Source organism: Phalacrocorax aristotelis, chromosome Z, assembly GCF_949628215.1.
Source record: "Phalacrocorax aristotelis chromosome Z, bGulAri2.1, whole genome shotgun sequence".
Lineage (NCBI taxonomy): Eukaryota > Metazoa > Chordata > Aves > Suliformes > Phalacrocoracidae > Phalacrocorax > Phalacrocorax aristotelis.
In genome coordinates this window covers 1,920,682-1,943,663 of record NC_134311.1, presented here as the reverse complement: position 1 = coordinate 1,943,663, position 22,982 = coordinate 1,920,682, and the positions used below count along the sequence as shown (strand labels likewise).

At 38.5% G+C, this 22,982-nt stretch overlaps 1 protein-coding gene across 4 annotated transcripts in view; it reads right to left on the bottom strand.

Moving 5' to 3' along the window:
- Positions 1–22,982, bottom strand: part of KIAA0825 (KIAA0825 ortholog) — a 243,686-nt gene that overhangs the window by 151,233 nt on the left and 69,471 nt on the right. For all 4 annotated transcript variants that reach the window (XM_075079976.1, XM_075079979.1, XM_075079977.1 and 1 more), the window contains 5 exons: positions 18,985–19,155; positions 8,545–8,639; positions 6,584–6,811; positions 5,305–5,570; positions 3,915–4,065 (listed from right to left, as the gene is read on the bottom strand). In XM_075079976.1, the coding sequence (XP_074936077.1) occupies positions 3,915–4,065; positions 5,305–5,570; positions 6,584–6,811; positions 8,545–8,639; positions 18,985–19,155 (911 nt within the window). The remainder of the gene's footprint in view (positions 1–3,914; positions 4,066–5,304; positions 5,571–6,583; positions 6,812–8,544; positions 8,640–18,984; positions 19,156–22,982) is intronic.

Here is a 22,982-nt window from a genome sequence, read left to right as displayed (position 1 = left end):
AGCAGAAAGACGCAATACAGATAAGTTTTACAAGAAAATTATATGTGTCATTTTCTTTGTACGTATAACCATGGCTATAACTGTTTTAAGCAGATTTCAATGGGCAAACCAAAAATTATCACTCTGGTGTTTTACACAATCAAGCACTTGACAAGTGTTTCCACACAGAAAAAAGGATTGTCTTATACTGATCAAAAATGGATACAATAAAATAACGGACATATTAAATTATTTTCCTATTTTTCTTATATGAAAAAAATTGCTATGTTGTTGCACGATATAGTGAAACATCATAATAAGAAAGTAAAAATTTACTTCATAACATAATTTCATAACTTTGCATAACTCAAACGTTAATGTATTTCTATAAGTCTGGGTTTCTTAGATACATTACCATGACTACTCCAGGAGAATTTATCCAGAAATAAACCCCTAACCCTACCTTACAGACATTTTACCAACATTTCCCTTTCTTTGCAAAAGCATTTCAACTGTTACAGAATAAACTTACCAGGTAAATAAATAATTAGCTTGAATCCCTAATGGAAGCTAATTTATTTTGGTCATATCTTTAATTGACCAAAAAAAACCCCCAAAAACAAAACAGAAAAAAATTTCGAAAACCATGCAGACTTGACAACCAGAAATATAATTCTAAATGGACTTTCTAATGTAGGGTACTTTGTTTTTAAGCAACAGAATGTTGGCGAGTTTTACTTTTTAACTATGTAACTGTAAACACGAATTGCCTCATTTTCTCTGCTTTATTTAATTTAAAGCAGTAACTGGAATAATATCCTTTTTCTATCATTGTACCTCCACTGCAGAGGCAACAGTTTCACCGAAGATTTAAATGAGATTCATTCCCCTTTTCTGACCTGTTTTTCTATTTGTTGCCATTTCTAGACAATTGTACTGGTAAACATCTGCTATTTTTGAGGGCTTTGTATAATATAAACAGATGTGAGCTTTTATTTAGCTTATATATCAGGAAACAAGCAGCTGCGCTTTATTACATAAGCCACTCAATATTATCTTTGAACAGACAATTCTTTATTCTTTGCCTATTAGAAAACATAAGTTCTCAAAGCTACAGCAGATGTCTGCTGCACTAAAAGCTCCATTCAAAAACATAATCTGGAGAGCTGGCCCGGTGTCATGGTCGGTGTTCAGTGCACTCTACCAACAGGACCCTGAACCCACAGAGCTTCGCTCCATGGCAGCTTAGCCTCCAAACTGCCCTCGTAGAGCTCAGCTCGGATCTCACGTTACCATAAATTTGCTACTTGTACCTCACAAAATCTCTGCTTAACCTTCCTAAAAGATATTCAGAACTTTCTGTGATCTCACAGTGATTTCCTCTAATCACAGTTGCTCTTTTTGCCTTTCCTTTAATTCCAGTCACCACTATTGAGTCAGGTGACCATCAGAGGGAGGATGGGTGAGCACCTACTGAAATTGGTTATGAAAGTCCCAAAATCTTTTGAAATACTTTATTCTTATTTTAACAATGTAGAAAATTCTTTTAAAGAATGCAAAAACCATTTGCTACCAATCTTGTTCTCCTCAGATGTTACCACTGTACGAACAAACAAATAAATGGATATGGAAACTGCAGCTCTGTGCAATCAAACTCAGACGCTGTGCCCTGCCCCTTCCTCCTTTTCCTTTGTCTTTCAGTGGTTTTGTCTTCTTTCTCGATGACTTACACATCAAGTAAGTCAAAGAGTTTTATTAGTCAATATGTCATTAGTGGGGAATAGAAAGGAAGGCTACCACACATTCTTTCTAATACCACTTGAATGTCCTGTATTATTGGGGAAAAAGAAAAGAGTAACTTCATGTGATCCCTGAAGTCCACGATTGCCATTTACTTTGTAATTAAGCATCCAATACAAGAATGAGGAAAGAAAAGTTTCTTCCTCTTCCTTCTCCCCTATTCACGCACACAAAACAAAAGGACAGGCAATGTTTTGCTTATTTTGTGGGAGCACAAGGGAATGTTTTTTATTCCTTTATGAAATTGCATTCAGGATTTACAGATGGGGACTGAATTTCCTATAGTTGCATGTAGCACTCAAACCTGAGCAACAAAGGGGAAATGGTCGTGAGGGTCCTGACCTAAACCAGATTCAGGAGCTAGGCTACCCAAGAGACAAGCAGAAGCAGAGAGCAGCTTCCCCTTAAAGAAGGAAGATCATGATGTTGTTTAGGGCAGTGGATGCCAATGAAGACACAGCAAGGGCTGTGAGCCACCGACTTGCACAAGCGCAAGAGTGTGTTCCCACTGAGAGAGGAGGAGCTCACACCAGAGCCTGCTCCTAATGACCGGCAAGGTCTTCTGGTGCCTGCTCCAAGCTACTCCAGTTTTCTGAACTCAGCAGGATCTGCGTGACTTAAAAGGCAGAGCCTCACGGCTTACTGCTGAGCTTAGACCTCAGGAGGAGCCACCTCTCCCTGCTACAAGTTTCAGCAGGATGCTGCCTCTGGAACAAGCAATAGGTCTTAAGCCAACCTCTTCCATTTGGGGTGCCTACAAGAGCTCAGTGCAAGTAGCAGCCGCTCAGCATCATGCCTCCTGAAGGCACTCTGAGCAGATCACGGTCCGTCCACGGGCCATGGCCCGTGGCCCAGTAAAAGGAGCAGAGTGATCATGTTAAATTACATACTTCCCACCTCAAGTCTTGCAAGCGTACAGAGCTCAGACCCCAGCTTTCTTCATCCCTTCCTACCCACATCAGTTCTCATCGGTAATGATAAAATTGTTTAGCTAATCCATTCTCTTTCTTCTTGACACAGCTATTTCTGACAACTAGGTTTCCTCCATGGTGAATAGTTGTTATGTCACTAATAAACAGGACACAGCACCATATGGACTACAGACAGTGAAGATCATATCTTGATTGATCAGTTGCCAAAAGCCACTGAGTTTCTTACCTTCTTATCAAACAACCACAACTGGGCTCACATTCAAATAAAATGCGTATTTACGTGTCTTTGAGGAATGGGCGTTTTCACAGATTACTCATATTAAGGTCTGCATCACCTCTCCAGTACAAATTTTTGTCACTGACTCAGCAGCTTTTTATATTACATCTGTAGAATACCTGTATCACAGAGTTTTCCCTTATGTAAGATTTCTAGAAAATGCTTAATAAAAACACCCTAATTCTCTCCCATAGCAAAAGATATAAGGAAGGGCAGAACTTTGTCTACAGTTCTCGGTTATTATTGATAAAAAACATAATACTTTAATTTCATCCTGAAATTAAGTGAAAATAATTTCAAACCGTATATGCCAGTCTATGTCTGCACTTAACTAGGATAAAGAAAAAACCCCAATAAATTATAATTCACTTGATCCTTAGGATTATAGTTTAAGAGCAGACTTGTGACTTCAAAATGCAGGTGAAATGACACTACTTCTTTCAGAAACATATTGTTGAATGCTGAAGGTAACTGTATTCACCATCTTTCTTTGCTACATCCTTCACCCACAAAAGGTGAAAAAGGGACCAATTGAAAACAAAAGTCAAAGAATCAGATAAAAAATTTCCAGAAGAAAAACAGCTGTCTTTCATTTTCATGTCACACTTTCTATATGAAGAAGAGTTAAAATGACGGTGTCTTCTTTACTGAGTTCTCTATAAATGTCTTGAACTTGACACACAATATTTTATTAAGCAAATGACACAAACACTCCACGGTAATTATTTTTCTCATCTTTAAATAACTACATTTTCCTACATAATTTCTACCGAGAAATTTGTTGCCTATAATAGATATTTCAAAATAGAAATTCCGATAATCTTTGTGTAAAAATAATGTGATCTTACGCTTCTAATTAGACAGAGAGCTGGCAACCAGTAAAACACATTTTGTAGAAGAGAGGCACAGTAAACTTAACCTCACACCTCATAAAAAGCTTTGTAGTCATCCCAGTGGTGGCTCTCAGCATCCTGTAAAATGCTCGTAGCACAAACTCTGACGCAGTAGTTCGTAACTTGAAACTGGAGAACGTTGATGAATTCCTGATATTGTTGGACAGGCACTAGTAACAGGGGTCTGTTCGGAGAGAATGATCAAAGAGGCAAAGATTGAAAGGCTGTGCAGTAGGAGGTAACAATCCCCAGTACTGCAAACGGTTCTGATTATTAGGTATCAATCATTCATTTCCTCTTGGTCCTTGAGTCTGAACCTAGCATTCACTTTTGAAAAATATCTGGTCTTTGTTTTGCAAGTTCTTTAAATATATCTGCTCATCTATAAATTCTCATTTAACCAAGTCCCTGAGAAATACATTATTTAATCCTTGTTCTGAGATAAAAGTACATTTGTCATTCAGTTATTGGGAGATTCTGGGTTGAAGCATAATTGCATCAGCACTGACTGTGATAAAGAAAACATAAACACAGAGCACAGAGATTTCTTTTGGTAGGTATGTACTAAAACGCATTCATAATACACATAAGTAGAGTTATTGAGCAATATTTTGGCTCAGACTTCCCATTCACAAAGATACACTTCATGTAGGAGAGAGTAAAACAGAAGTAGCTCGACAGTGCATACAATCCCTTAGAAATCATACATGCCCTGAAAATTGGGCTAGTTCAGGCATCCCTCACAAAAGGCCCAGTTTCTACTTATAAATTACGCATGGCCAGAAACACATGGACCAATAAAGACATTCCTAGTATTTTAAGTCAAAATCTCCTAGAAGCACAGCAAATGTGCTGTGCTTCCCCACCAGGTCAAACATTGCCTTAGACTTTACCCTACCACTTCTTATCTTCTCTAATTTTTATTCTGTGTGCAATGAAAAATGAAATTCTAAAACTACGTTGGATGTATTTGTTCACATCTCTGATACAGGCAGTGTAAGGAAAAAGCACAAGAATGTATATTTATACTGTCCTCTAAGATTGCTATGTGCTAAATCAGATTTTATGAAAATTCAGCTATTGCAAAGGTCAGAAAAGGAAATTAAGGCCTTAGCCCTCTATTTATATGACAGCAGAGTACATTCACTTCACTGGACAATCCTATTTACCCAAGCTTAATAAATAAAAAATATTGATCTGCAAATCAAATGCAGATCTTAAACATAAATAACTTGTTTTGTAACGGCTGCTTCAGATTATCAATAGCTTTGATTCAGGTCTTTCCATAAATAGTACACGCAGTGTGTGTGCTAAAAAATATGATGCAATTTGGAGAACTACCACCATACTGTATCACCAAAATGGAATGAGGTCCTATATTATTTATGTTTGAATTAAAGCATTACAAGTAAAAGGGACTCACTTTTTGATCGTTTCTCTCATTAAATTGCTATACATTGTAAAATGCTGAAAGACATATATCGCTGTGGAAAGGGCAGCATACAAGTCTTGCAGGGGAGCCTTGGAGGGAACATCTTTGCTTTTCTCCTCCAGCCTTGCCAGGACAGCTGTTGCCACTTTGCTGCAGGCCTCTAAAAAGTTTGCTCTAATTTCCTGAAGAGAATCATCTCTGCATGCCAGAGCCAATGGAAGCAATGTGTCAAGTTCTTCCATGATGTCAGAACAAAACTGAGAGAAATAAATGTGGCATCAAGTTATTAGTATTCTGACAGCACTGTTTAATTTATACACACTAGGGTCAGATTCCTGAATAATGAAATTGGCATAAAACATACATATATTAAATCAGCTTTACAAATATTTTGTTCTGTTATACAGGGGAGAAACGTTTATCTACAGTAAATGAATTATTATTTCATTTCTTCTTGCTTTAAAGCTGCATAATATGTATTGGGGAAAAAATTTAAAATCATCTTATGCTAGTAATGCCTTCATTTTGTTTATGATTTCATTAGATGTACATTCAAAGCGAAAGGTTAATTCTTTGTAAACAAAGATAATTTTTCTAAACTAATTTATTTTTAAAAAATACAAACACATTTCTTAATACTGAATTTGAAAACAAACTTGTCATCTCTTAGTAAATTCATACATTGTTCTCCCTAAAATTATCTCCCAAAAGCTTATGTGTTATTTTAAGCAAACATTCATTAACGGCATTCCAAATTTGCTAGAACAGTTGCAAAGCTTACTAAATAAAAAAAAATTTCAAACATATAATCCCCTAGAAAAACAATTTAATTAATTAATTGTCATAAATGACCTTTCAGCCAAATCAAAGAACTCTAATTTGGCAATATTATTGGTTATGCTGATTAGTTAAATGGCATGTCTAAGGATATGAATACAGGAAATCCCTTTACAGCTATGCTTCAAAGCTTTCAGCATTTTCCCAGTGAACCACTTGGTAACAGAGCAGATACTAATCAGAATGTTTCAGAACTTTTTGGATGAAAAAAAATAATGCCAGCGAAGTTTAAAAGTTAATTCTTTCAAATATAGACTATGGGCTATTGTATAAAGCTCTGCTCAGCCTCATATTGTAATGCCTCTCTCTTTCTTCCTAATTCCATTTATATAAGATATAGAATATTAATGGTACTGTAAGTACTTCAAAGTGTAGATGGCAAACAGCCTTGGTATTCTGTCTCCCTGCAAACTTCAGATCTTTTGATACCTGCCTTAGCAATTCGTTTTGGTTGCTCCTCATGTTGGACTGCTCCGCAGGACTCCCTCATTTGCTGGTTGTTTACAAGACTCATTGCATAGCCTGCAGCCGAACACTCTTCTTTCTGTTCATGTTGAAGAATTTTAGTTGAAAAATCCTCAGTCGCTATTGTTATACAGTGAGCCACAGAAGAAGACAGGTCTTTAAATGCATTTCTCCATCCAAAATTCAGAAAAATAGGCTGAAACAGATATTTATATTTAATCAAGCCAAATTAATTATTGAGTGTTATTATTGTCTGAAACTTATATGAATATCCATAACTAAATTAAAGGACACCGTCATCTTTTGAAATTCAATTTAGTAACTTAAAATGTATCTGCTAGCCTTGAAATCATATTGAAAGCAGCTTATAGATTCAACAAAAATGAACATGCGTAACAATATTAAATTTGTCATCACATTCATAAAAAACCCTGTTGAAACAAGACTGCTTTTTAGAAGCCATGCTTCATCTTTACATTATTTATAATCTTTCATGGAATCTATTTAATGAAGTCAAATACATTTATAAACATTTCCAATTGTTTAACAAGTAATCCAGCAATGGATACCCTGTAATAATTTTCAATGCAAGGTAACAACTGGAAGCTACTAACCGTGAATATTAATGGATAATATTTAGAGAAGCTGGTTTTAACACAGCCACACCGGATTTCACTTCTCTAGAGCTGGATTTAGCAAAGATTAAAATGTTTAAAATGTTTAAATAGAGATTTCTACTTTTTAGCCAATGCTGGCTTTAACTACAGTTTACATCAGTTCCCTGCCGTCTATAAACAGAGACTTCTGAAGTTATGTGAAGCATAACAGTTGCGAGAAGTAGACACAGTAGGATGTCATTACTCTTCCACTAATCTTGCTTTGCATTGCTCATATGACATACAGCAGACTTAAACCTTACCAGAAGTGGCCAACTGAGAATTGCACCACTGTAAGAGAAATGTTTTAATGACGTAAGATGTACAGTAAAGACCCCCACTACGAGGGCATAGTAGGAGAAAAGAAAAGAAGGATTCCCAACAAGTTGCATCTATTACACTAAACTGGAAGAGAATGAAGGGCTATGAAGTGGAGCCATCCAGCTTACTCCAGTTTAGAAGTTGCCTCCTCCTTCCTTGCCCCACTCCCAACACTCAACTCCAAAGAGCACAGACGCAGCCCCATGGACACCCATTTTTGCACTTCCTCTTTTTTTCAATTTTTAAAATCTTGGGTCAAGTAAAGCTCAATCCTCTCAAAACATTGCTCCTTGTAATCTACAAGGTACAGGAACATCAGTCTCACAAACTGATTGAAAGCACATTTTAAAAATCATTTTAGCATTAAAATTAAGCCATTAGGAAATTAAATTCCACTTTCTTAAAATACCAGGCTTGTTAGAGCATTTAGGTCCCATAAATTCAACAATAAAAATTTGTTCAGTAGTAAATGGAAGCCAGACTAAAACTTAATCTTGTACATACACTCTACAAAGCATAGTGCTAACTACACAGTAGTTTGCAGGCATCAAAGAAACCGGACATCGTGTGAGTACTTATACCTATAGGCAGCATCATTACAATCAAATGCTAAGAACTTGATAGATTTTTTTAAGATTTTGCTGTATTTCAGAATATATTTAGTACTGGAGGAAGCTATCATATTTTAGCGTTTACTGTTTTGTTATGAGGTATCTTATACTTCTGATGTTAAATCCATTCTGTTATTAAATCTTAAATAACAGCCACTTCTTCATGGATGTCATAAGATTTTACTCCATCTTAACTGAGACTTTGCACCTAAAATTAATTGCGGTAGCTAAATAATGAAACCATGGCAAAAGGTGTTTATAATGAACATGGTGACAGACTACACTGGAGACACAGACAAAAGAAAATCCCCTACAAAGTGTAAGACTCTTTTCATACTCACCTCTTCTACCTGAAGTAACTGTTCAGGAAGCACACTGGTTTCATTTGCTCTAGTTTCTCCTATTAAAAGCTCCCCACCAGCTTTCTTCAGAACTCCTGCACAGTATGATAAAAGGGATCAAAGTTAAGATTAATTCTGTAGAAAAGTCAGCAGCCTCCAACACCTTCTGATATATCAATATGAAGCATAAAAAAACCCTCAACAAGATGTAGGGGAATACTAATGTTATGATAAAGTCAAATTCAGGTTATACACAGCTCCTTTTATATAACATGATGAAATCCACATCACATTGTATTCATATTTTATACAAACGCACACATAATGTGTAAAATATAGTTTCTTCTGTCATTAATTCATTTTTATACTGATTGTGCAGTCACCTATTCCTAGGGAGAACAGATAATATTAGAACAGCTGTGTAGAAATTAATTTCTATTCTTTGTTCAATAAATTACATGAATTGCACACTAATGTATTTTTATAGTTTTTACTTATTTGGAAATGCCAATATGATAAGAATAAAAAGATAGTTAATTAGTACAGTTATTATACGCAAAATAATGGTGACAGGAAAAAGAACAAGTGAAACTCCTTAAGAAGGGCTGGTACAAAGCTCACTCATAAATCTTTGAGTAATGGGAATATTGCCCCAGTTTTGACAAGGACAAACCAATATCTGGGGCAGATATTTCTATCTACTGATCAGTGTTTCAAGCAATCCAGGAAGTTCCTGGAGTGCACTGATGACAACTTCATCCTCCAAGTGACAGAGGAGCCCGCGAGGAGAAGTGCTCTGCTGGATCTCATATTCACCCAAAAGGAGGGCCTTTCAGGGAATGTGAAGGTCAAAGGCAGCCTTGGCTGCAGTGACTATGAGATGGTGGAGTTCCAGACCCCAAAGTCAGAGAGGAGGGTTAAAAGCAAGCTCACAACCCTGGACTTCAGGACAGCAGACTGTGGCCTCTTCAAATGTCCACTTGGAAGAGTGCCATGGGATAAGTCGCTTGATGGAAACAGGGCCCAAGAAAGCAGGTTAATATTCAAGAATCACCTCCTTGAAGCTCAAGAGAGCTGGGAAAAAATCCCAGGAGGCCTGCATGGATGGACACGGAGTTCCTAACAAAACTCAAACACAAGAAGAAGCCAACAGAGGGTGGGAGCAAGAACAGGTAACATGGGAGGAACACAGAAACAATGTCTGAACATCCAGGGGTGAAGGTAGGAAAGCTAACGCCCAAATGCAACTAAATCCAGCCAGGGATGTCAGAGACAACAAAAAGGACTTCTACATGTGCACAGGTGACAAATGGAAGTCTAGGGAAAATGTGGGCCCATTGCTTAACAAGATGGGGGACGTGGTTGCACAGACAGTGGAAAAGGCTGAAGTACTGAATGCCTTCTTTGCCTCAGTCTTTACCAGCAAGACCAGCCTTCCTAAATCCCAGGTCCCAGAGACCAGGGGGTAAGGTTGGAGCAAGGAAGATGTACCCTCGGTGGAAGAGGATCAGATCTGGGAATACTTAAGCAGACAGGACATAGATAAGTCCATGGGCCCTGATGGGATGTACCCATGAGTGCTGAGGGAGCTGGAAGATGTCATTGCAAGGCCACTGTCAATAATATTTGATGAATCATGGCAACTGGGAGAAGTGTCCAAAGACTGGAGCAAAGCAAATGTCATTCCTGTCTTCAAGAAGGGCAAGCAGGAGGAATCAGGGAATCACAGGCCAGTCAACCTCCCCTCAGTCCCTGAAAAAGTGACAGAGCAGCTAATCCTGGAAACCATTTCCAGGTACATTATGGACAAAAAAATCATCAGCAGTACTCAGCATGGCTTCACCAAGAGGAAGTAGTGCTTGACCAACTTGAGAAACTTCTGTGAAGAAGTGACTGACCAGGTAGACTAAGACCAGTGGATATTGTCTACCTAGACTTCAGAAAGGCCTTTGCCATTGTCTTCCACAAGATCCTTTTACGGGACAAGCTGTAGACAAGCTCTTGATGTATAGGCTGGATAGGTGGACAGTGAGGTGGGTTGAAAACTGGCTGAATAGCGAGGCCCAGAGCAAGGTGATCAATGGCACAAAGTCTAGATGGAGGCCAGTAACTAGTGATCTATCTGAGGGAACAGTACTGGTCCAGTCCTGTTTAACACCTTCATTAATGATCTGGATGATGGGGCAGAGTGTGCCCTCAGCAAGTTTGCATATGACACCAAACTGAGAGTAGCGGCTGATATACCAGAGGGCCATGCTGCCATCCAGAGGGACCTCAACAGGCTGGAGAAATGGGCACACAAGCGTTCAACAAGAAGTGCAAAGTGCTGCACCTGGGGAGGAACAACCTGACGTACCAATATATGCTGGCAGCCACCCAGCTGAACAGCAGCTTTACTGGAAAGTATTGGGGGATCCAGGTGGACACCAAGTCGACCATGAGCCAGCAATGTGCCCTTGCTGCAAAGAAGGCTAACGGTATGCTGGGCTGCATTGCCAGCAGGTCAAGAGAGGTGATCGTTCCCCTCTACTCAGCACCGGTGAGGCCACACGTGGAGTACTGTGTCCAGTTCTGGGCTACTCAGTACAAGAGAGACAAAGTCATACTGGAGAGTGTCCAACAAAGGACCATGAAGTTGGTTAAGGGACTGGAGCATCCTAAATATCAGGAGAGGCTGAAAGTACTGTGGCTCTTCAGTCCAGAGAGGAGAAGGCTCAGGGGGATCTCATTAACGTGTATAAATACCTGAAGGGAGGGTGCAAAGAGGATAGAGCCAGGCTCTTCTCAGCAGTGCCCAGTGGCTGGACAAGAGGCAACGGACACAGACGGAAACACAGGAGGTTCCCTCTGAACATCAGGAAACACATTGTTCTTGTGAGGGTGACTGAGCACTGGAACAGGTTGTAGAGAGAGGCTATGGAGTCTCTGTCCTTGGAGATACTCAAAAGCTGTCTGGACATGACGCTGGGCAACTGACTGTACATGGCCCTGCTTGAGCATGAGTGTCGGACCAGATGACCTCCAAAGGTCCCTTCCAACCTCAGCCGTTCTGCAATTCTGTGAGTCTATGTTTCAAAAGGAATATGAGAATAAAACCGAACAATATGGTATTATAAAAATTTGTCTTCTAGCATAGAGTTGGAAAACAACACAGGTGCAGATACTCCTAATTTAATGTATCACGTGTGAAATTAAAACCAAGTTTTAAATATTTGGGTGCTGTCAAGCATTGTTAAAGATTATCTTCTAAGCATAAACTTACAGGTCTTCAGTCACCTGAAGCTACTGGTGGTACACACGGCCAAGGTTTAAAGAGCTTCTCTCCTTCTATGAAATATGCAGCATTTGCACATACATAGGATTTCATTTACCCAAAGTGGACTTTATCTTTCCCCTAAACAATTTATCCTCTGAAAATGAAGACTCTGCTTTTCATACACCTATACAGCACTCTAAAGCTTCAAGGTTTTTGTGGGCTTTTTCCCAATCACTGTTTTCCTTTGCATTTTCAAAAGACATCAGGGAAAACCAGATTTGAGCTGGGAAAAATGAAAGATAAAATGGTAGAATGTAAAACCAGAAGAGACTAACCAGGTCTTCTAGATCTGTGACCATTCAACACATGTTACAGACAGCACCATAAACTTACTGATTTTTTCAATATGTTTTAATGTATTTTATGATGAAGTTTCCTATGGTTTTCTTTAGAAATTACTCTGGAATGAAAAAATAAAACCCAGCCTAATAATGAGTATCTAGCTGAGTGTAGATTTCTGTCTCCAGGACCAGAGGCAAAGAGCCAAATGATGCTTCTGCCAGCATCAGCCATTTTAAAGGTTCCTTCATTTTTAAATTAACAGGTTCTACTAGATCTTCCCACCTCCTTTTCTAACTAACAGCCTGGGCACTCTTGCCCCAAATTCATATACACCTACCTATGTGCATGCAGGCTCACATACATAGGAAATGTTTTCTAGTCTTCCCAAAGAAGGCCCAAGGTCAAGCCTCCTATCTTTTACTGAGTTCCTTTGGTTTCCGGAATTTTTGCTTTTCCCAAATCTCATCTAGGTAAAGTTGGCCTTCATCTTCTTCAATTCAAACTCCAGCTAGCAAGGGCTCCCTTCATGCTTTTCACTGATCACTGCACATAGCCACAGCCCCCCCAAAGCCTCTGCACTTCAGGTGCTACCACCGCCTTCCTCTCAAATGTTGTTTCCACAGAGAGACACTTCAAATTACCCCCTTCCTGTCCTCCTACTTCTTCATTTGCCTTCTGACTGTCTTGCCCTAATCAGCAAACTCCCCTGGGAAATAAAAGTGCAGCTTTATTCAACAGACTGGTACAGCTGCTGTAGTAAAGCTCCTCAGCTCAAACCATTTTTTGGTTTGCCATTGCAGACAGGAAGGCGGGCACTGGGACGGGGGAAGCATCCCTACCTAGACAGCCACAGTTTTCTACACAAATTCTTTGACTTCTCTCTCCTCCCAGGTTCCAAACCTCCAACACTGTTTGCAAAGATAGGCAGAAATCTATGCAAACCTTCTCACATGGCTGCTTAGAGGAGAGAATTTGCAGAAAGACAGCAGAAAGAAGCGAATGTCATGAAAGAAGAAAGAGGCGGAAGGAAAACCTCTCAGTTTTTCATATTTGCTCCCTTCACAAAGCATATCCTACACCTCCACCGTTCTTGGTAATTAGGGAAGATTGGATTAATCAGAAATCCTTGCTTTAAACTTTTGTTCTACAAACCTGGTACACTGCTCAGTTTGTGTACTTCCTACAACTTACCAGCCAGGCAGCTTGAATCAGTTTGACAGTAAATATTCAAAACAAGAATATATCAAGTGCTGCACTTAAAATCAAAACTCTTCAGCCAACTTTTCTTAGGTGTATCAAAATTTGTCTGGGATTATTCTTCTCTTTAAAGCAATTTTTTTTGCCTATGTCTTCTTTGTCTTCAATGTATTTAATTCTTTCTCCAGTTCTGTATTTTTCTGATTTTGTAAAGATGACAGAGAGACCTCTTGCATTTTTAATATAATTCTTTTTCTTCCTTAAGGAGTTGTATTAAATGATTTTTTTCTACAGAATTCCACAGCTTTCCTTTTTTTTTCATAGCTTTTAGGGTCATATGAACAGTCACTGTGACATCATCTTGCCTGCAGCAGAGAATAGCAAAGCACCAAGGAAAGCTTTTGTATGAGCGTTCACTAACTGTGAATAAGGTAAGTAACAGTGCCATCAAAGTGGCTTTCTCGTTGGATTCAGCCAGCTCGGCCAGAACTTTTATGGAAACTGCACTGGAAATAATACACCTTGCAGAAATGGAAATACCACTCCACCACAAATACAAATAAGCAGAAGAAACAAAAAAAATATTTGGCTAGCTGTAGATTTATAAAGCTTCTGCTTTCTATCTTCAGTAATGGACTTTTTATTTGTTGGACTATGCTGAGTGAACTGTAATAACACAAATACAGAAAACGTACATCTGAAACCAAACTCCCTACTAGTGTAAATCCCATCTTCACTTTGTATTGATCTTCTGAAGCTATACATTTCTTAAAGAAGGTTCTTGAACACCCTGATTTGAGATCAAAGCAAAAATCACACCCTTCTTTCTTGAATCTTCACAACTTCAAAATCCATGAAGAGGATGCACCTCAAATTTTATTCCATGCTCCCTTAATTACACTTTCCAGAAACGGATATAGGGTAAAGGATTTCTTCTTATGCTGTGAAGGAAAGACCTTTGCAAATCTTCCCAGTCCCCTGAGGCAAAGCTTGTAAACCTAAGGGCTTGACAACTTTGCCCACAGTGTTTTCAAAGAGCTCCACTGGAAAAAGCTTTCCTTGGTACTCATTATCTGATCTGTCCAAAGTTCACCTTTCTCACTGGAATGGAAAAAAAAAAGTGAGAGACAGATGAAAGTACGTTAGATGTTTCTGATTTTTTAAAAGTCTCAACAAGAGGCTTCTGAAAAGCCAGAGGGAAGAGAAATGTATCTTAAAGAAGGGAAGAGAATGCAATTTGGTAGGACTCTAAACCAAAATCTCCTGCTTAACCCTTGACTGCTGCTGAATGTTCCAGATTCCTTCAAAGAGAACAACCCCTGTGATGCTGCACGTACTAGGTATGTCAGAACATGTCAGGGATTTCAAGAGAATATGAATAGAGAAGTAGACTATCTCATCACACTAGGCATGACAAGATACCTGCAGAAGAAAGGGTTAAATGTCTAGCCAACTAAAAATAGAAGGTCATTACTCCTTTAATTTTCTGAAACCTCTTGCTTGTAGTGGAACAAAGCAAAGTTATGCAACGCTTAGAGTAAGTGCCCTGTAAATGTTAGAAAAATATGGATATATTTCCTCAGAAAGGTAAAGTAGCAGTCTTGTCCAGAAGCCACACTAAAGTTCAGGGATGGAACAAAACCACATCATCATTTATTTGTCCAAGAACTTTTCATGATTTTCTCCTTTTATTTTGTTTAGGAGAAAAGTTGAGCACTACATTGCTAGTAGATAAAATGTGCATTTATACTACCTTTTAAAGTTGTGCTTAGATAACACGAATATAATTTGAAATCAGGCACAAAACTTGGCATGTACATACTGCTCATGAGGAACACATGCTAAGTTAGGCCTGGTAAAGGAAAGTCAAAAAATAAAATCAGGAGGACTGGATGGAGAATAGTGAAAAGAAGTTAGAGTGGAAAATTCAATTCACAGAATTTTTTTTCAACCTATGCATAACAATTTGGGAAAATGAGGATTCTGACTATATTTCAGAAGATGCCGGATACAGAACTCTCAAACTGAACTCAGAGAACTATCCGTATCACCTAAAAAACCTCTCTACATCCATCTCCCTACAGAGTTCACTCTGGTTCACTGTTTCCTTTGGTGCTATTGTCTGCCATGGGGTTACCATCAGAGAACACTGGTAGGCAGTACTTCCCTCTAACATCTATTTTCAACCACCTAAATTGGTCTTCATAGGATTCCATTGTGCACACTGCAAAGAAACTTGTCTTGTTGCCAGCTAGAACTGTGAACTACGTGTCTTTCTTTTCTTCACTGTTCTTTTTTTGGTTCACAAGCAACCTCCTACCAAAAGCAGAATCCGCAGAAGAGACTACATCCAAGAGATAATGCTATGAAAAAGTATGAAGAGAAGCCCAGGTGGCCACCTTGCAAATTTCCAATGTGGAAGCCTTCGACCTCTCCGCCCAAGAAGCAGCTATAGTCCTAGTGTAATGAGCTTTACAAACCCTGGGAGCCTCTTTACCCTTAACTACATACGCCTCCCTAATACAATCCCTTAACCATCTAGCTAAGGAACTCTTAGAAGCCATTTGACCCCTCTTAAGACCCCCTAAGAGTACAAACAATCTGTCAGAAGATATGAAATCTTTGATTCTTCTGTGATAAACCCTAAGTGTTCTTCTTACATCCAATTTATGCAGCCATTGCTCTTTGTCATCGCTGGGTTTAGGGAAAAATGAGGGCCAAGAAACCGTCTGGTTTAGATAAAACTCAGATGCCATCTTTGGGACAAAAAAAAAAATTTAAAAAGAGGAACCATCCAAAGAACTACTTCGCTTCTGACGGAACTTTATACATGTTCTATATATCAAGATTGAAGTACTATGGGATATGCTGAACAAAAATCAACTAAAACTGCCATTGAAACAGCTATACACATAAACGCAACATTTGACACAAGCACATGAAAAAACATTATTTTTGTTGCATCTCTGCATGAGTTACATAGATAAAAAGGCTCCCGTGAATGCTAAAAGCAACCAAAAAGAAAAGGAAGCAAGTGCAAGGTTCCAATCTATGTGATGCCTAGGGAAACTTTAGCTCACTTGGATATTAGCCTACCTTTTATGAATTGGCCAGCTTCCCTTAATTTACCAGCAGTACTACCTGCAGAGGACCGATACTTCAGATATGCCTACACTGCAGTGACTGCAGGGTAGTTTGGATACACCCGACCTAGCTTTAAACCAGTGAGAAAGAGTACGGGTAACTGTCAGGCAACAGCAGTGCATGGTTCAATCTGGGCTAATTTGCTCTGCTTCTTAGGCTGGTTCTGCAAGCTGCGCTGCACTCTGAACCTGATACTGGTACCTCAGCTAATTTAAAGCTGCTTTGGACAGAGCTGCACTCTATAGTCTGTTAAATTAAACATAATTTCTAGTAAGAATGCTTCTAAATAAGCACAGGAGATGGCCATTATATTTTCTAGTCACATATTATAATGTTTTCTGATGAAAATAAAGCAAGGATTCTAATAAATCCTTATAAAAACTCTGCCTTCATCAGTGAAAAAAAATAAGATTATCAGACCAATATAGAACATTAAATGAGAAAATCTTAAATCCCTTTTGGTACTTCACAGAACCTGGAACTACTGGGAACATAGCTCTCATTCTCCCATATCAAATCATCTTTCACTTCATCACTACAACTGAGATTTCTGACAATATGAAGTGAAAATAACACCAACAAACCCTTCTTCTAGCCAGACTTTTGAAAAAAATTTATCTGGCCATGTCTTCTCTTCACGTATTCTCCAGAAACTACTATAACTGGGCAAAGTTTTTGACTAAAACCACCTGATCAGAACCGCAACACTAAAAACAAAAGGTATGTCTGATGGCTTCACTAGCACCACCTGTAAAAGATTTACCTTCACCTGTGTTTCAGGGTAAAAGCAATTTTATGTTTTCTTTGGAGCATGCCTTGTACCCAGAGGACTGCATCCTACAACAAGATCTAGCAATATTCCACATTCAGGTTTGATTAAGTAGAGTTACCATGTAAGAACCTACTTGCTATAGACACAATTAGTCTAAAAGAATATTCCTCAAAAAAGAAGGCTTAACACACTTCTGAGGAACAGTTCTGGATGTAATTAAGCTTGGAGAAATGCTTGCAGAAGAGAGCCCTAAATACACTTCCTGGAAAGTAAAATATTTCTGGTTAATATTGGAATCATTAAGGTCTCTGAATTACTGGAGATCACATGCCTTAGAGTGTAGCTAGTTAAACATGTCAAACAAATTTCCCATTTGAGAGTTTTTAAATTTTGTTATATTTTATCACAGAATATATAACTAAAAAGAACACTCAAAATTACCCTTACCTAATGTATATCCTATCCTCCACATTACCCCTATGAGAAGTTTACTGTAACATCTCTTTGTAGGATCAAGGCCATAAAATGTAAAACAGTGTGTAATAGCTTAGCACTTCTTGAGAACTAGTAAAGCTGTGAGATTAAAGGAGACAGAAATACATTGAAACCAATAGCAAAAGTGGAAACCGAATGGAAATTTTATTTGAGGTTTGGTGTATATTCTACAACTATATAGGTTAACCTGTATTTCTTTATTTCAGAGTGTCAGTATTTCAGATGAAGAATCCATCAACAAAGTGTGTGCCTCAGAACTCTTAATCTTTTTTTTTTTATTATTTTATTTTTATCAATTTAGCATTCTGAGACCACATTCCCAAAACACCATTCTTCTCTGCCTGCAGCTTGACTACAGAGATAGCGAGTATTTGACTCCACCTATCCTCTCTCCCTGAGCAGCCTGGCCTCATTTCTGGTCTGATCCTTTCCTGCAATATAATCAAAGCTCTTGAAACCACTTGCTCTCTGGTGACCTGGAATCTCCCTACTGGCAGAAGCAGCAGAGTAGAAGAACATTTATGAACATACTGTGACCTGGAAGGTGTTATTCACCTGAATTTTTGGGATTTCAGGTTCTCCTCATATGACATGAATGCCATTACATGAAAAAGGGAGTGAGCTTGGAACCTAAAGCAAACGCAGACTTGAGACTTGATCGTGAAGCAGTTTAGTTTCTGGTGTAGAGTCTACTTCTATAAATACCCACTGAAGCCAGTGAAATAAAAATGATAATAAACACAGTACATATTACTAAGTGCTTGTGAGAACTATAGGTTAAAGCAGGACTATATACTAAAACATTAGCTGCATGTATTCTAGGATCAATTAGTTGTGCGAGTCAGCCTTTTTCTCACTTGATTAAGGCAGCTTTCAAGGACAAGTTCAGGAACAGTCACAGTTTCAAAGAATTCAGAGTCCATGTACTGTTTTTCCCTACATGACACACAGGATTTTACAGATAATTCAATAGAGCATATTATGTTACAGTGTTAGTTTTCATTATGATTCTCCATCAATAACTACTGTACATCACATCTTTACACACAACTATCAGTTCTTTTCCCTGAGTCATTACGCCCAAATGTAAATCTGCATATTTTGAAAAGATTTTCAGTGGATATGGTAATAAACTTGTTTATAAAATGCAATGACATAAATTTGGTAATTAATTTTGAAAATCATATAAAATTGCACAAAGTAGAACCAATAAATAAGGAAAAGCTTTCATTACCTTGAATATTCTTATTCTTCTCCGTAAATGAAGGCACCAACAGAATTTCTGCAGAGAGCTCTTCAATTTTTTCTTCCATTAGTAAAAAGAGTTTGGTAAGTTGAGAAAGACATTTGAGTTGATACAGTGTTAAGCAGAAGTTCCTTCCTTTTTTGTGGTATTCTTGGGAGGCTGTTCAAGTAAAATCATAAAATACCTTTTACTGTTGCTAAGAAAATGATCCTGCGAGACTGAATATGTAAGAAAGTATAACATGTCAAGTAATTCCATTTTTTTCATAGCATAATATACGTTTTCTTCATTATAAAATAGCGTTACATGAGTTCTTCCTAAATCTTTAGTATTTCTCAACTAACTGGGAAGTTACAACTGAATTCCAGGTTTAGTTATTCATTAATCAGGATTTTTTCCAAGCAACACATCTACTCAGAAACCTTCTCACCCGTGTTTTACAGAAAAAACACTGTGTTGCAAAAACTGACTGAACAAAAGGAAAAAACCCACGTCATTACTATATTTTAATGGTTTGGGACATCACATCACTACACTGTCACTCTGCAAGTCACCTTGTCTGTTTAACAATCTGCTAGCACAATACAGTTGATGAATATGACATTTGAGTGAAAAGAAACATCAATCTAACACTCCACAACTTTAAATATGTGGGGTTTGAAAACAAGTGAGACTGTCAGTGAACAAATATCAGCAAGTATTATACCTATAAGCACTTGGTATTGAAAAGAAGAAACTGAACATTTTATTTTGAAAGGTTAACACTTGTAATCATAACATATAATCATGTCACATCAATGAGGGAACTCTGATTTAAGCACAGTCAGGCTATAAAAGAGTGAGCTGTTTCCAATTCAGTATTACCAAACCACATGGTTTTAAGTATTTTAATTTTATAACTTCTTTAAATGTAACAAATTTGCACTTCTATGCAAATTGTGGAGAGCTGATACCACATTCCTATGCAGTTCTGTTGCAGATGTAACATCAGCAGAACAGTTTATGTGGAAAGTGTCTGAGTGCGAGCCAGAGTAATTTGAAAGGGACGCTCTGAAAGACGAAAACAAATAGAAATTGATTGAAATATACTTTTATGTGTCAAATCTCTCTTACCTTTGCAATTCCGAAGTACTCAGTACTTCCCTTTTTCCTCAAAGTTCATAGATAATTTTTTTAGGTATTCACAAATCACTTTAAATAGACACAGATCCAAGTAGCAGAGCTGAGCTCTCAATACAAATTCCCTAATTTGCTATTCCAGCTTTGCAGCCTTAGCGACTGAACTGTTTGCATCCACATTTGAATTTCCTCAAAGTTCCAAACAGATGTAGGCACGCTACTCCCTTGCATTTCTAAGAATGGCAAAAGAAGGTGTTATGCCTAACGGCCTCTGTTGGTGCCTTTCCTCTCTAAGTAACAGATAAATAATATCTCTATCACTGGATTTCCAATTTTAAGTCTTGAACTTCCAAAAAAGACATTCTGCTATTCAGAGAATTTTTCTCCTTTACCTAAAAACTAGATAATATAAACAGATTTTAACTGACATGAAATGACTGCCCAAGTCTGCAGACAGCCAGAAATAACAGATCCAAGATGTAAGAACCACAAATCACATCATAAAAATCAATGGAACATTAGTTCTATCTGCTATAATTTTGAAACCTTGTGATGCTCCTGCCCCCTCTCTTGAGGAACAAAGAAACGTTCCAATTATTTGATTGCCCCAAGTGATATTGTCCTCATCAGACTGAAAGGAAGTGGGTCTAGAAGCCAAGGTATACTGCAGTAATATTAGAAGACGTTACCGAACTCAGAAAAAAAGTAAAAACTTTTGTTTTTACTTTCAATGACCATTTAAAGCTCATTTCAGCTGGAAGCCAAAGATAGTAAGTTCAAAGAGTCCTCTTTTTTCATGCCATTAGGAAGTTGATGATTATCCTGAAGTTGGGATGCATCACACAACCCAGATGCGAAGACCTCTCTGGGAGGAGAAAAACAATGAACCAACTAAATAAACAAAAAAATGCCTATATGGGATTTATAGAGAGCTCCGTATGCTACAGGTAACCCATTCTTAATTCTCCTCTTGTCCTCTGTTAGGCTCCGTTGTGATAAAGAAAATATAATGAGACTTACATTTCACATGAAAGCATACCAAAGATCCAGATGTGACAAATATTTGTGCTTCATTTACACAAGCTTTTTGATACAACACTATGGATGGGTCGAGCCACATACTCTCACATTAGCCATGAGCAGAAATCACGCTGCTGTATCGCTGAACATGGCAACCAACCAAACCCATGGCGATAACGAAGTAGGTATTTGAAAGGACAAGTGCTGGTCTAGTAACAGCGCCCAGTGGCTGACCTGCCCAGCTCACATAAAGTTATGTGTTGCTCTGCACAGCTCAGTTTTCTGAGGTTCTTGACTCGGGGCAGTAACCTTTGAACTACTCACCTGAGTTATCCACAACTACCACTGCAAGGCACTGTTCCATCTCCCTCTCCTCACACAGAAACTATGGGTCTTCCTGAAGAGTGCAGTCTCTACAGCTGCAGAAGCATAAGCATGCGAGAAACACAGACACAGACTAATTCATGTGTAACACTGGTGCTGTTTCTTCTGCATTTGTATAATAAAAAGCATGTTATCAGATAATGCAACTTTTGGAAGAAGTTAGCTTGAATCTCAACTCTGCTTAGCTCATCCACAGCAATTTGGAAGAATTGGACAGGGGGAATGACCAGAAGTGAATTTCCTTTCATGTATGATCATTTCTGTGTCCACAGTTTTATTGTCTCTCACAGAAGTTACAACTCACTTATTTAGTGACTGACGACCAAACAGTGTGCACACACCTGAGTTTCCAAAGTTTGATTGAAAGATCTTATATACAACCCAGAGTGCCAGGTTTCAGAACACTGATGGCACCATTCAGCTTTGAAGACCACTGACCAGGCTGCTTGAACCAGCACTTCATCGCCTATTTTTTAGCAGAGAGGGATGAAAAGGCATTTCTCCTCAGACACTGATCTGATTGGGCAGCCACAGGACAGCAATATTTAAGAACCGTGTAACAGCAGTTAAGCAGCCAATGTGATGACATACAGAAAATGTGGAAACAGATTTACAAGTCTTGTAGAAGATTGTCATGAAGACTACAGGCCACCGTGCGGACAGATGTGAAACAGACATGGGGTTTCACTGTGATATTACATGTTCAACCCAGTCTTAGTGTCATGAACCTGGCTGGAGGAAAATCAGCCCTACTCACAGAGTACTGAAAAAGTTAATGAATGGATCACGACTTTCGGTGTTAGGTCACAGAATTCACCTAACTCATTTACCCAGGTGACATCGTTTGCAAAGCTAGATCCCTCTGTGACACAAATGGTCTAAAGCTGTTGACAGCACCCTAGCCAGGGCACTGAGGACCGTGCACAGGGTGACCACAAGTATACGAAGCTCACCTCAGCTAGCTGTGAATCACAGTTAGCGATGGCATTCCAGTCTAATTGCAGAATAGAAGGAAGCATGTAGCAAGTGACATGACACAAACCAATTTCTTTCCTGAACTACCTGCAGTTTGCTACTATCATTATTCTAAATTTGATTTTTTTCTGCATGTCTGAGTTTAATTCATGTAGTCCTTGTTCAAGGAAATAGCTGCAGCAGAATCTGTAGCTACAGGCATACGTCAACAGGACCTCCGTAGTGTGTCCTAACAACAGGACACGCTGACCTCCTGTTAAAGCACTACCTTGTGAGAAGGTAGTGAGAATTTCTGAAAAGGGACAGAAAGGCTGGCACAGAGGCTACAGAGAAGCAAAGAGGATCATATAGCCATTGTCAATGTACTAATGAGCTGATTTTGCAAATACTGCTCAAATAGAGATGAGGTCAGGAGCAAAACAAATACAGAGAATAAGTTCTGAGCTCCTGAACATAGCCTTAGGCTTCCTTCCGTGCAGAACAAGAAT